Raw genomic sequence first — 15316 nt, 5'->3', positions numbered from 1 at the left:
TGGGAAATGAAGTCTAATCACACTCTTCCTGTCACGGTAAATGCTAATATCAGATGCTAATATCAGATTATTAGTGTCATATGCAAATTGTGATTTACAGAGCTGTGGTTCTTTCGAATTCTAAAAGGAAAATCATGTGACATTAGCCCACATAAACAGTGGTCCCAAAATGCCTAAATATCACTGCGTTTGAAAACAAATACTTTTTGGGGCCAATGAATATGACCTTTGTCCTTTCAGGCCATAATTAAGATGGTTCCATTGACACTTTAATGGACTATAAACAACAATCAAGATATATAAAAAATACCCAATTTAAATCAACATTCTCTTTGACATTCAAAAAACATTTACACAATCCATGTAACAACTTCTTAGCATTTCACCTCTCACCATGAATTAAATTATAATTACACCCTTAACTAAAACATTACTGACCAACAGAAACATTTTGGTTCATTTTCAGCTAAAGAGCTTCAACTGTTCACACACTGACAGAACGCCTGCTAACTTTGCATCTCATTATGCATTTGAGCTGTTTCTCTGCATATCTTTCTCAATATGAATAGTCTGGCGGTCAAAGGGCAAACGGTTGGGTTCACGTAGAGTAAACCAAATGACGTCAATTTCAGTTTAAGAGTGTCAAGGCAATGAGCTGTCTGAGCACCTCTAATAATTTCCGAAACACAAAGGACAGTCTGCATTTTAATGTGGTTTTAAACTGTGTGGTGTGGACATGCTCTGGTTACTCTGATAGAACGTTTATGCAACATAATTTATCTTCATATCCTCGTACAAAGACCAGGACACACATAAAAAAACAACATTTTAAGGCTAAAGCTTTTTCCTTAATACACAGACCATCAAGCAAACATTTAAGGTCAACAGCGAAAAATAAATATGATGAATTAACTAATAACAAAAGCCATTTATTCTGATAGCAGCAACAAAAGCAATTATTAATGATCAATGTAGTGCTGAGTTTAACTTCACTGTAAGCAATAATATAGTTTTGAAGGGCAGGATTAACACTTTTCTTAGAAGTTAGTAGAAGCATTTTTTTGTGCTAAGTAAGCATCACAGTCATAGGAATAGTTCAACTAAGAAAAATCATTTACTCAGCTTTATGTTGTTTTTATCCTCCAAAAACTATTATTCAGTTCTGTTTGTGAACAAGATGAACACAGAAAAAGCCACAAAAATTTGATTCAATTACTGACCCAGTTCTTGAGTTCAACTCACTGAATTATTTATTATTTCACAGTGGTTCTCAAGTTCACAAGTTCATTATAGGGGAAGATTTCCAGTGAATGATGACTCAAAATTTTAGTCTGTTCCTCTCACACAGATACCATTTGAATTCAGAGGACTTCAAATATAGAGCACAAGTTACATTACTTTTTTTGGGTCAGTTTTGGAGTTTAACAGACGTAGTCATTATGAACAGCTGTTGTCTGGAACAGGGCAGTGTGAAGTTTCTTCAAACATTCTTCTTGTGTGTTCCACAGAAGAAGAAAAATTACAGCCTATGGGCTTGGAACAACATAAGGGTGAGTAAATGACAACATGGGTGAAATATTCCTTAAATTGCTCTTTCCATAAAAATGTATGACATTTTGATGCACTGACGTTGGGTTTGTTTTTTCTGAAATCCTGAAACCGTTTGATTGAGCAGTAAATCTAGATGACCATGTTTGCTTGAACTGGGAAAAAAAAGTGCAACATACTTTAAAATTGGGCTTTCTGGCAGATTTGTAGATGGGAAGATTGGAAGAGTGATTTGAATTTAAGAAAAGATAGAAACAGTGCAGGACTCTCTAGGCAATATCACTAGTCAACCTCTCTCTCCGTTTCCTCCTCTGATCCATAGAGTGTCTTTGTTAATCATTCTCAGGTCTGCCCTTTGCGATTTCCTACATTACATACTGCTATAAAATCTTCATGTCTTGAGAGGATCTACAACTTTCCTACCGATAAGACCGGAATACAGAAAGAACATCAAAGCAGATAACGCAGGGTATTTCGAAATTTAGAACATGAATGTTCACTTATGCTCTATGAGTGTTGTAAATGCAGAATAAATGAACAATGTATACAATACACTGTGTAGTAGGGCTGTCGATAGATTACTTTTTTTTTTTTAATCGCGATTAATCGCACACTTATTGTGAAATTAAGAATACACCATTTATCTTGTTTAACACATTCATTTTGTCATCATTTGCTATATCCAGCAAAGTATCAGACTGAAGGATTCTAAGTCCACATGGAGATGCAAAAAAAAAAAAAAAAAAACACTAAATCATATACTACAGTACATGGATCCATTCAGAATTACTAAACATTACCTTGAATGTGTGTGGAAACAACATGGATGTACTGAATTGATTTGTGTGCATAAATACAATGCGTGATCAGTGCGTCAAGAGTGTACATACATGGTTTGTTTGTATATTAATATAAGGGAAACATTTACATGTGCTTACTGTAAAACTCCTGTACGTCATTGCAATCGTCTTTACCTTGATTGCAATCCTCATTCATCAAAACTCTACTAGCAAGATGCTGGATCGCTTTATTCAGCTGAGAAATGTAGTTTGTGTATCATCTGGCCATACAGATGCCATACAAATGATCTGATCGCAAACAGAGAATCTCAAAATCAGGTTAAAGGGTTAGAATAGAGGGTTACCGGGGTTACAGGTCCTTTGCGCCATTGTAGATGCTCAGTGTGATAAACTCCCGGCTCCAAAGATCATCTAACTGCGTGACTAAAATTACGTAAATGACGCAATTACACATGCTTCAGTAATTTATTTGCGTTGAATTATTCTATTTCAAATGAATGCTGTTCTTTTGCACTTCCTATCAGCATATTAGAATGATTTCTGAAGGATCATGTGACACTAAACAATTTTTAAATAGAAAACAGTTATTCTATATTGTAATAATTTTTCACAGTATTACTGTTTGTAATGTAGTTTTAATGTAGTTTATCAAATTAACGCAGCCTGGGTAAGCGGTACGAGACTTCTTTCAAAGAGCTTACCGAGCCCAAACTATTCAACGGTATTTTATATATATATATATATATATATATATGTATACACACACACATACATATAGTATATGAGGATCCGTACAAGCCATAATTCATTCTGGCACTCTTACACACTTACATTCTCCTTTCACAACAATCAGTTACTGATTCCAAATTACATGACAAAAATTGTAGTTAGTAACGTAATTCATTACATTACACATTTAAGGTAATATAATCTAACTACATTTTGATTACTTTTAGATTACTTTTAAACAAACTTCTTTATTTAATCATGTAAAAAAAATATACAAAAACAAATTGCTAATTTATAAATTTTTTATTGATAATTTTACATTGTATTAATCTAGAAAAAAATGCAAAATAATATTTCCACTGGCAATTTCATACTTTTTGAATCTCACTGTATGTGAACTTATGATTCAAGCTAACAGGTGAGTTAAAGGGGGTGTATCACACACAGTTTCTGCCAATCTCATGTTAATCTTGTGTACATATAGACTAATATTGCATCCTTCATATCTCCGAAAAGTCTTTAGTTTTATCATATTTATAAAAGATAGACACGCTGTAGTACCGAGTCTTTCCGAAAAAAGCCGAGCTCCTGGAGGCGTGCCATCAGCACCGTGGGCAGAACTAAAGAGTCACGAGCTTGCGCAGCTTTTGCATAGAGATCGTCTGCAAGCTGTGACATCATTATAAATAAAAAGGGAACAAAAACGTTTGTGTTGTTTACATTTTATGCACTTGCATGCCGATTGCCAACAAAACACAGACATCTGATGCAACTTTACTTTGACTGATATTCATTGTGAAGCGTAAAATACTGTAAAAGACTTGCTCTTGTGTGTGTACACGCTTATCAGGGAGAAGTGCTTATACAAGGAATTCCACCCTTTATGACGTGAAACAGGCCTTACTCGAAAAAAATTCGAAGTTAAACAATTGAAAAATCACCACTTTTTTATAACAAAGAATATCCAATCTTGATTATTAGAAGAAAATAATACAAATAATGTTTGGTTGAGCAAATATAAAATATTTTCAAAGTGCAGATCACTTACACAATGTTTGTACTGTCACAGACACGGTGCTGAAAGTGAGATGTTTTCTGAAGACTATAGGCTGAATGAATAATGCCTGTTTTTGTCAAGCACTCAGCTCATGTCTCTCAGATTTGTCCGCTAATCAAGAAAAAGAATGCTTTTAATTGTGTGGACATCACAGACACAGAGCCCCCTGATGGTTCACGGCTCACTGTCTGCTCTTATTTATATGCTCTGCTCATACAATAAGCTACAGCCTCCAGCTGACAATATACTGTCTATCATAACTGGACAAAAAAAAAAAAAAAAAAAAAGGAGACGACAAAACAAAAACACTTTTCTCAATTCATCATCATCAAATTTAATTTCCTTTGTGTGACAGCCGAGGCCTAATCATAGTGGAAGGTGGTTAATTTAGCTGTAAAGAGAACAATTTAAATACAAATGGACCTCTGGTCCCTCTGTAGGGGACGAGGAATAAACAAAACGTCACTGTTGATCGTGCCGTAATCGGAAGGGATGACATACGGACATGTACGGCAGACATCTCTCAACTCCATCCCCAATGTTGAGCTAATGGAGGTCAAGAGGCCCGAGGACGCTGGGGACGGCACAGACAAAGTGAAGCTGCAATAGAACAACCTGACGGCTCATCCATGAGAGGGCTGAAGGCATCAAGAAATTAGGACAATTACAGTTTAACTTCCCAATTACCAAACTTAATGCACCCAGGATGCAATTCTGATTTAACGCTTCATTTGGTCGCAGAATGCCAGCCCTCCATAATTTGATGAAACCTGACAGTCAATTTAGAAAGCATATTTTGGGAAATAGTTTTCTCTTCCATTGTCTCTTCACATGCATCTGAGCATAAACTGTCTAAAGGGATGATTCAGATTCTGTGACATGCAGGGGGCAACATGCACCTATTGTTTTTAAAGGGGCACCAGCATGCCTTAAGCAAGATACAGTGCACAGCTTAAATGAGTACACCCCCTCTGAACAAATACAAAAGATGTATTTTCTTTATGATCACTAATACAATTCATGGAAAGATGGCAAAACTAAAATGTATTAAACATATACATAAAAACTGAGAAATATATGTCATTAATAGCCATAAAATAAGTAAATTAGCCAATTTTGTTTAAATTAAGGATTGCAGAAATGAGTACACCCTAGATTTAATTCAACAAATGTATAATATTCTAGTACTTAGTATGCCCTCCATAATTTTGACCCTTCTTGGCACGGAGTGTACAAGTTCATGACAAATTGTCACATCTGTCCTGTTTAACTCCTGGATGATGAGCTCCTTAAATGCCTTGATCTTTAATGGGGAGTGTTGCTCAACTCGTCTCTACAGAATCCCCCACAGGTGCTCAAGAGTGTTAAGATTGAGTGCAATACATGTCCACAGAAGGTTTTTCACCTTGGGAGAATGCATATCCTCATTGTCATGTTGAAAAAATGCCTAACAACGCAGGGAATGAGGAAAGGGTAACATCTTCTGTTTCAGGTTTGTGTATTAAATTACACAGTGGTGTGGGAATTCATGACAGCATTGATAAAGCACAACTCCCTCAAACCTTCAGCACTCATACATCCCTATATAAGAGCTTTACTACCACTGAACTTTACTGTGGGAACCAGGCACTTCTCACTGTACTCCTCCTCTAGCAACACCATAACATTTTCAATGCTGTTAGATCCAAAATGATTGATTTGGTCTCATGAGACCAGAGTATTGTTTCCCAGAGTCTATATTTTGTAAATATAAGTGACTTTATTGTGCTTTGGCTACAGTCAGTAGTTCCAGTGAGAACAACAACCATGCATGTCATTTCTGCAAGCTGCATCTTACTCTGTGAGATAAACAGTCACTCTTTTCATAGCTTTTGCTGTCTCTGACACTCGCTTGGTATTTCTCCTGCTCTTTGTCTAGCAACAAAAAATAAATAAATCCCTCATCACTAAATGAAAGCTTAAAATGAAGGCCTGATTATTTCAGGGGCCTTGTCACAAGTCCATTGTTTTTGAATTTCTGTGTTACTTTTGCTATATTTCACACTTAAAACAATGATTTGGTAATCCTCTTGTACCACTGTCCTCTTTTGTGCTAAGAAATAAGTCTCCTGACAGTTCTCTCCCAAGTGGTTCCATTGTTGTCAGCATTAAGTCTGAGAATGATTCAGTGGGCTATATAACACTTTTAATTGTCAAGAAATTACTTATCTTTAAATGTTTTGGTTTAACATACTTACCTGTTGATCAAATATTGCCTTAAACTTACACCAGAAAATGTATATTTCGTTTTATTTAGTAACTTTTAGGAGGGTGTACTCATTTTTGCTACACAACATTTTATCACCTTGATAAGAAAATCTTATTTTCCTGAATAATTTTGACATGCTTCTTTGGTAATTGATTAAGCAGACTTGCTGGAACATTATATCTCTAAAGAACTCTAACATGTCTTCTAAGTAATTGAGTAATTGCTGACTTTCAGAAGTTTCAGAGGGGGTGTACTCATTTATGCTGTGCACTGTATAACTAAAGAAAAAGAAAACATCTACTGTAAACAACTATTGATCATTGTTAGTTCTTGTTAAGCAATGTAGTTACTTAATGTTAGCAAATGAAACCTTTTTGTAAAGCCTTACCAAATATTTGTACTATTTTAATGTTTTATTATGTAGTTGCATGTTTGTTGTATGAAACAAATACGGAATAAAACATCTTAAAATGTACTAATATTTTAGCATTTATTTTAATGTATTTAATCATTCCATTCAAAATCCATAGGGCATTCACTTCTGGTGGTGGACACAACACAACTCTGCACTAATGCTCATCTACTGAACATATGCTCTGTCAGTATGCTGACTAGCTGACCACTTGTCCTGTAATTGCTGTGATTACCAACACTGATCCCCTAAAATGTGATCTTGTCTGGCCATTATAAAATAAACAAAGTTATCTGGAAATGTTAAAACAGGTCAATCAAACAAACAAAATCATGCAAAACTAGAAAACTGCGCTGTCATGCATTAATACAGACAAGGGGGCAGACAAACACTCAAAGGGATGCTGTCCATCCTGTAGGTTTGTCAACAAAATGCATAACTACAGCACTGATTGTCCTTCAGTAAGGATAAATGAAGGCCAGACAACAGAACTGTCTGCCAGCTACCACCCACTACACAAAACGGTCAAACAAACTAATCTGTAAATCTGATCATGCAACGTCTCATGCACTCCCACCTCATGCACATACTCATTATCAAGGAGGGGTATTCAGACAAGCAGTTTTCAGACAACAAGACTCTAGTGAGCAGTCTTGTATTGTATTTTATTCTTGTTTTATTGTTTACAATGTATCGTCTACAGTGAAGTAATTGTATTACTCACCCTGTGTCCTTATATTGTTATCGTAATTTTTGTACTATACATCTACTGTGAATGACAATACACTCCAATCTAATAATAGCCAAACAGGCGCAGGTTATGGAGCAGGAAGTTCAATCTCTTCTGGCGAAGGAGGCCATAGACATTATCCTCCCCCAGAGCTCAACCATTCTCTGAGGAGATTCAGGTTTAAGATGCTGATGCTACCAAGATGCTACCTCTTATCATGAGTCAAATCAAGTCCAAGGACTGGTTTGTCACGATCTATCTCAAGGACGCTTATTTTCATATCTCCATCCTTCCAGAGCTCAGGAGGTTCCTGAGGTTCGCTTTTGGGGGCGAAGTATACCAATGTTAGGTTTTTCTGTTCGGCCTAGCATTATTCCCTAGATGGCGCCTCGGCACAGAGAGGTTGTGCTCTACCGCATAAGGTGCTTGAAAGCACGACTTATCTGGGGGTCATATGGAATTCGGTTATGTTGTGGGCACAGTTGTCTCCTGCACGTATCAAATTCATTCTGGCAACAGTGACCAGAATCGAACTAGGCAAGCTCATCCCTGAGACCCCTGCAGTGATGGCTTAGAACCAAGGAGGTTTTCCTTGAGGGGCAACCCGCTTCACACGATCAAGTTGACGTGCAGGCGACTTCATTCCTTGATCATGTGAAAAAAGACCTTGGTTCCTGTCCCAAAGCCCAGTGTTAGGAGCATCTTGACATCAAAACTTCGTGTCAACAGATGCGTCCTGTACAGGGTGGGGCGCGGTCGTGGAAGGCCGCTTACAGGGTTTGCGGATAGAACATCATCTCTTCCGGCATACAATTGCCTAGAGATGTTAGCGGTTATGCTAGCCCTAGAGCATTTCTCCCAGACCTCAGAGGCCATTATGTTATCATACGAACAGACAATATGTCAATGGTCTCGTATATAAACCACTGGCGGAGTCTACGTTTGCGTTCTCAATCCAGAGCAACACACCAGATCTTCCTGTGGTCTCAGGGGAAGTTGCTCTCTCTAAGTGCACTTCTTTATCTCTGGATGTGGGAGCAAGCATCCTGTCGAGGCAGGGGCTGAGGCCTGGGTAATAAAGACTCCACCTCGGGTTAGTGGAGTCTGTTACGTTGCAAGAGACGTCTCGTTGCCCACTGTGGCTCTCCCTCTCTCATCCAGCTCCTTTGGGACTGGACAACATGGTTCAGACGTGGCCGAGGCTTTGGCTGTACGCATTTCCCCCAGATCGCTCTGCTCCCGGGAGTTCTAGAAAGAGTTTGCCAGGACGGGGTCCATCTGCTGTTGGTAGCCTCATTCTGGCCAGCCCGAGTTTGGTTTTTGGACCTAGTAGCCCTCCTGGACGGTCTCCCATGGGAAATTTCCTTCAGGAGGGATCTCCTAACACAGGCCAGAGACTTGATATTTCACCCTCGGCTGGAGATGTAGAAACTGTGGGTCTGGCCTCTGAGGGCAATCAGTTCCTAAATGTAGGTCTCTCTGCTGAGGTAGTAGAGACCATACTAAATTCTAGAGCTCCCTCCACGAGGAAACTTTATGCTCTGCAATGCAGAGTATTTACTATGTGGTGTAGGAGGCGTCTATTCAACCCAGTCAACTGCCCGGTGGCTTCAGTGCTGGAGTTCCTCCAAGACCGCTTTTCTGCTGGTCTTCACCATCCACACTGCGTCTCAGGTTACGCATGTAACCATGGTTCCCTGGGAAGGGAACGAGACACTGCATCCCCTTGCTGCATGCCTGGGGGAATACGGTTGTCAGTCCTGTATTTTGAGACCTTAATTATTAAGGCTTAATACATTCAGTTCAGTTATTTACAGGAGTGACAACCGCATTCTATAACCAAACTCATACCCGTAAATTTTCAGGACTCACAACCGCATTCTCGGAAAACATGCAATGTATGAATGAAAAACAGACTGGACAGCTAGTTGTCCATCACGTCATACAGTGCGAGAGAGCCGCTCTGCGCTGTACAAATGCACGTCTAACGTGTGTTACAGGTTTTCACATGTAGTTTCGCTTTCAGTAACTTACAGCAGCGGAGATATGAGCTGTGTGTCACCTGAAGGTTTTAGATCAAGTCACTGTTCTCCACCAGAGCTGCTCCCATCAGTTTTGCATCCTACACTAGACTCAAATGCTCCGCTCTGCAACCAGATATATAGTAAAAGCTGCTGTCGGTTGATGAAGATTTGTCATCTTTGATATTTGTCAGGACGCTGTCATCTTTGATCTTACTTTGGTCACTCTTGCTATGGTTACTGGTAAGAGAATACGGGCTTGACCCCTGTTGCACGTTCATACAGACGGTATTCTAGATGTTACAGTAAGCTGCTGTTTGAACAGGACATTTCGAGACTCAAATTTGTAAGTAAATGTTGATACAATCCCAAAAACTGACAGTGTGAATGTAGCCTACTGCTAGTCTCTGCACATCCAGTGAGGCAAGTGACTCTGCCCTCACCTGCATTGATATGTACAGAGTAGACTGAGAGTGATATTCTATTCATGCCTTATTTAACAAAGATAGTATAGAGTCAAACATGTAGTGGGAGAGAACCCCAGAGGGAAGTGTCTACAATAAGGGCAGAGGCTTTTTCCAAAGTCAGATTAGCATTAAGAACATTCACAGCAGCCTTCACTGTGCTTCATGCTCATTAATAGATTAGCATCAGCCATCTGCAAATTGTTATTGCTGACTGTAATCAGAAAATGGGTCGCAGGAGTGCCAGGGGATAGTGGCAAAGACTGGCAGAGCATGGAAGTACAAATACATAAGAGAGAAGGTGAATGATAGCAAGCTGCAGGGGTGAAGAAGAGGAGTAGGGAAGACTGCGGTCAGCATTATACTGCATATGGCAATATTGACTACCGTTCAAAGGTTTGGGGTCGGTATGATTTTTTTAATGTTTTTAAAAGTCTCATATGCTCACAAAGGCTGCGTTTATTTGATCAATTTATTCCTGACAAAGCTGAATTTTCAGAATCATTACTCCAGTCTTCAGTGTCACATGATCCTTCAGAAATCATTCTAATATGCTGATTTGGTGCTCAAGAAACATTTCTTATTATTATCAGTGTAACAGTTGTGCTGGAAAATATTTTTAAGGAATCATTGTTTTTCAGGATTCTTTTTATATTATATGTATAGAAAGTTTTATATATAAAGTTCAAACCACATTTATTTTAAATGGAAATCTTTTGTGACATTATGAATGTTTTTAGTGTCACTTTTGGTCAATTTATGATCAAATGTGTCATTGCCAAATAAAACTATTCATTTATTAATTAAATTAAATCATTAATACTCACCCCAAAGGTTGTACATATTTGCTATTATATACTTGATTAGCTATCTGCTTAATAATTATATTTAAATATGCTTAATATATTCATATATGCTGAATTGTACTAAATTGAATTGACAGCCCTACTTTTCTCCACATACATGAAGAGCTTTACTTGAGAAAAGATTTAAAAAGTCCTCTTATTTCCATTCCATTTTAGTTTACTTCTTACACTTTAACCTTTTGCCAATTTTCCTACAGTCTCCATTAACAGCTTTTTAATTGAAATTTTCATAAACTGCTAATTAGGAGAGCACACACGGAACTATCAGCGAATGAATCTTATGCCGCCCACCCGTTAACTAGGACAAACGTTTCATAAATGTGTTTATACTTAGTTAACTTGTTTCTCTAAGAACTGTGATTCAACTATATTCTTTCTATAGCAACTTCTGCATTTCATTTAGCACTAATTAGTTATTAAGTCCAGCTGGTAGCCCACACAAACTCACAGAGAGAGAGCAAATGTAGTACAAATCCTCCTGAAACCAAGCCATTATAACATAAACCACGTTCTGGGATGGTTCTGACTATTCTTGCAGTTTAACAACTGGGCAAACCGCCAAAAATAAGTGGGTTCAAACCGAGAGCAGTGGAGAGTGGGAGCGCATCAGCCACTGAGGGGCTATTAAGGTTGCATTCCTATTCTAGTATCAGATTACCTGGTTATCAAGGCGCTTGACCCTCATTTGTTTCGGCAAGAACTATCACTAAAGTTAGATAGACATTTTATTATTTTTTATTTAAGGTTTTAGATAACCTTCTATCACCCCACAAGTCCCTATAAGTATCTATATTCTGCTAGCGCCATCACTTTAATATTCTTATACTTTAATATATTCTGAAAGCATCACTTAAAATTTACAACAAAATATCTGAGTTACTTTTTCAAATAAGTAAAGCAAGTTACTTTGTTTTCCCATTTATTAACTGACACCTCTCCTGTCCCCATGTTGAGAGAAAGTGCCGAGACGTTGTGTAATGATTAAATGTGAGCAGGCATTTACTCATCTCACTTGCACACACACAAAAAAAAATAAGATTCAGTATTCCTTAAAATAAATAAATCCAGTGAAATGCAAAATCAGAATATTACCTTCAATAAATAAATGTTAATTAAAAAATACAAATATATTTTATTAATTTAATTTCACTTCATTGACCAATATACTTGCTGCTGACCTTTGAAGATTCAGTTAAACCATAAGCAAAAATGACTTTAAATTTTTTGTTTTTATTGGTGAAGTAAGTGTTAAACTTTCTTCTCCTGCATCATATTCTTCTGCAATCCAGAATGTAAGCACAGCTGAAAGGTTTGTTTAAGCTGCGCCCTCTACTGTACATGCATGATTTTGCATTTCCTTCAGTCTGAGGCTTATTCACCAATTTTGGTGTGAAAGGGCCTTTACATTTGCCCCAAAAATAGAACTTTTTTGTTATAAAACAAGCCCAGCACAGGTTAGAAAAAGTAACGCAAAAGTAACGTAACTGATTACTTTCCTTAACAAGTAACTAACACAATTAGTTACGTTTTATGGGAGAAATGCAATATTGTAACGCATTACTTTTCAAATTAACTTTCCTTAACACTGCATACACACACACACACACACACGCACGCGCGCACACACACACACACAAGCACACTCAGACAACCTCTCTGTACCTGGTGTGTTGAGTAGGCGTGACATTCGGCAGGCATAGGCTACGTGCTGCTCACAGTGCTCAGCGCTGTTGGTTATAGCTGTGACTTGCTCCATAGAGGCACTGTAGTTCAGCTGCAATACCGTCCTTCTCTCCCGGCTGGAGCCAGTCACTGCCGTCTGTGCTGGTAGGTTATTCACCACAGTCGTCCACACCTTGTCCTCTGAAACACCGATACAGCAATGGTCATAAAAAGGTGAACTGACCCAGGAAAGATAGGAACATATTATTGTAAACTGACTTTTCTTTAACTTCAGTAGGCTGTACAAAAAAAAAAAAAAAAAAAAAAAAAAAAAAAGAATTGTAAGTTTTCTGCAGGAAACTCTTTTGTTGTCTAAATGATTTTTAGTGATTATTTACTGGTGAAGGGTGAGAAACTAGGCAATTTTTATCAAAGAGCCACATGTGGTTTGCGAGCCATAGGTTTCCGCATTGGTAATAATTCATAATAAATCATCAAGCCTCAATATTGTGTCAAAATTTTTTTAAAAAGAAAAAAGTAAATGTTTTTCTTAACGTTTTAAATTGGCATATAAATCAAGAAGAGATTTTCTCATTCAAGTAACAAGTAAATATATAATTACAAACTGATTTCACACATTCTGGATCCATGTTTGTTTATGGCAATATTCCCCTGTACTTATTCAAGTTTTATTTAATGAGACCTAATAAAAACTGACATATGTTTTCTAAAAATATGTTTCTTGTTTATATTTTGTAAATCCACCTTATCCTGCAACCATAATCTTTCCTTCCCACCTTAAAGAATCACAAGATTCACCCTTCAAAAAGCTGTTAAATGAACATAATATATTTCTGAAATTGACAGACACTTTCTTTTCAGAATGATTTTTGCTCTTTACCGTGTCCGCTCAGGGATTTCCTATGCTCTGAGACGACTAGAGTTCCTGTCCTGAAATGATAACATTTTATGTCCTGATGTTCCTACATACTTGCATGTTCCTACATGTAAAAGTGACATTTTGTTTTATTTTATTTATTTGTGGATCAGTGGGATGATGTGGACATAAATAAAAGACTGTCTCGGGAGGCGATAGTGTGTTTTAGGAACCTGGATCAGAAGCTTGGGAACAGGGGGGTTCTCAAAAGCATAATACACAGTAAAGGCTTGATTTATTAATCAAGTGCAACCGGTGGGCTTTCCGGATTCATAGTGCTATGGTATGCCACAAATAAACAAAAAATTTTACCTGTCATGTTGCAGATGACTTTAAAAGGCCCTAACGGTCCGCTTCCATCTGGGTCAATCCAGTAGGCATCAGATGATCTTCCCAAATGCTTGTAGGCCTCACAGGACTGCTCATATACAGCTGGAAGAAATACATAAAAGGAAAACAGCTTTATTAAATATTATTTAAATTTTTATTAGAATTTCTTTATTAACTTCATTAATTATAATAAACACACATTATAATTATAATCTATCATTTTTGGAGGTTCACCTTCAAGCATCTTAATTAAAACTTTTAAATTTTAGCAAATAAGACAATATTTTCCTTTTATATTAACTTTCCCCAAAACTGGGCTATGTGGACTAGTGATGGAAAACTAATTAGAGTGAAGTGTGAAATTAAAACTCAATATGTTTGCAGATTGCAATCTGACAATATCACTATAGTGCTTTGGAGCCTGCCAGCCAGAACAAACGCAAGGTAACTATCCAAGCAAACTCAGAAAGAACAGCATAAGCTAAATACAAAGTATTTAGTTAATAACAATTGAATGACAGAAACAGCAACTTTCTTGTGCAATAAATGGAGTAAAATATATATGTTTATACTTTTTGCAAGCTTTACTATTGACCAATACAACCTTGTTTTTGTATACGGAGAGGTTTGAGGGAAGTAGCTCAACAAAGTTCAACATCTATCATATTGACTTATGTGTAAGTGTTGCAGCTTTGTAACTTCTAGTCGCTTCTTCACTCCATCTAACCCCTGGGGTCCTAAAAAAGTTTCACTGAACTATTTCTCTCAGAACTGATCCCAACCAGACTACACAGAGAAAACAACAGACATTTTCATATGAATCAATAACTCTGTCTCAAAACCTAGTGAGCTTTTGAAGGAGTCGTACTGTAGTAGGTGCCACTCTGGATGTGAAGGTCATTCCGAAAGGTAGGCAGCAGCATCACATGTTATTTACAAAGAAAGGAATTACATCAATCAAATATGTATCAATTATGGATGTGGCGAGAGAACTGCACTTACATTCAATATTGAAAATGATCAATACAAATATTTCAACGTTATTAAAAAGCAACATGCCAACGTCAAACTCTACAAAAAAACAATGCCGATTCAAGTCTCCTGTGCTTCAATTTTAGTTGGTATTTCAAAATATAATTTAAACCTGGTAACAAACAGAACATTTTAGAATTTTGTGTTTCAGCTGTTACAAAAGCAGTGGAAACAAGAAGCCATCTACATCATTAACATCTTATTCTTGGGTAAAAGCAAATACAGGGAAAGCAAATACTGTTACACAGAACCCTGACATTTCTCAGAAAGGTCTTCTAGATGTTAGTTAAACAGAATGATGTTTCTCTTGTGCATTTCCCATTCTCCTTTTTCCTTCATTTTACAGTAAACACAAGGCTTTTCTTTGTTCTCTGCCATTTTTGTAGTAGTACATTTATGTCGCATGCTGAGGTTTACATAAAAGAATCCGGTAACGCTTTGTTTTAGGGTCTTTTAACTAGTTGCTTATTAGCATGCATA

General features: G+C 37.3%; 1 protein-coding gene across 1 annotated transcript in view; it reads right to left on the bottom strand.

The window, feature by feature from the left end:
- cntnap2a (contactin associated protein 2a) overlaps positions 1-15316 on the bottom strand; it is a 394941-nt gene that overhangs the window by 138290 nt on the left and 241335 nt on the right. The window contains exons 12-13 of the mRNA XM_051882071.1: positions 13787-13906; positions 12538-12738 (exon numbers count right to left, since the gene is read on the bottom strand). Coding sequence (XP_051738031.1) covers positions 12538-12738; positions 13787-13906 — 321 coding nt within the window. The remainder of the gene's footprint in view (positions 1-12537; positions 12739-13786; positions 13907-15316) is intronic.

The sequence above is a fragment of the Ctenopharyngodon idella genome, chromosome 23 (genome assembly GCF_019924925.1).
Source record: "Ctenopharyngodon idella isolate HZGC_01 chromosome 23, HZGC01, whole genome shotgun sequence".
NCBI classification, from domain to species: domain Eukaryota; kingdom Metazoa; phylum Chordata; class Actinopteri; order Cypriniformes; family Xenocyprididae; genus Ctenopharyngodon; species Ctenopharyngodon idella.
The sequence above is the reverse complement of the archived record's forward strand: the minus strand, read 5'-3'. Positions and strand labels throughout refer to the sequence as shown.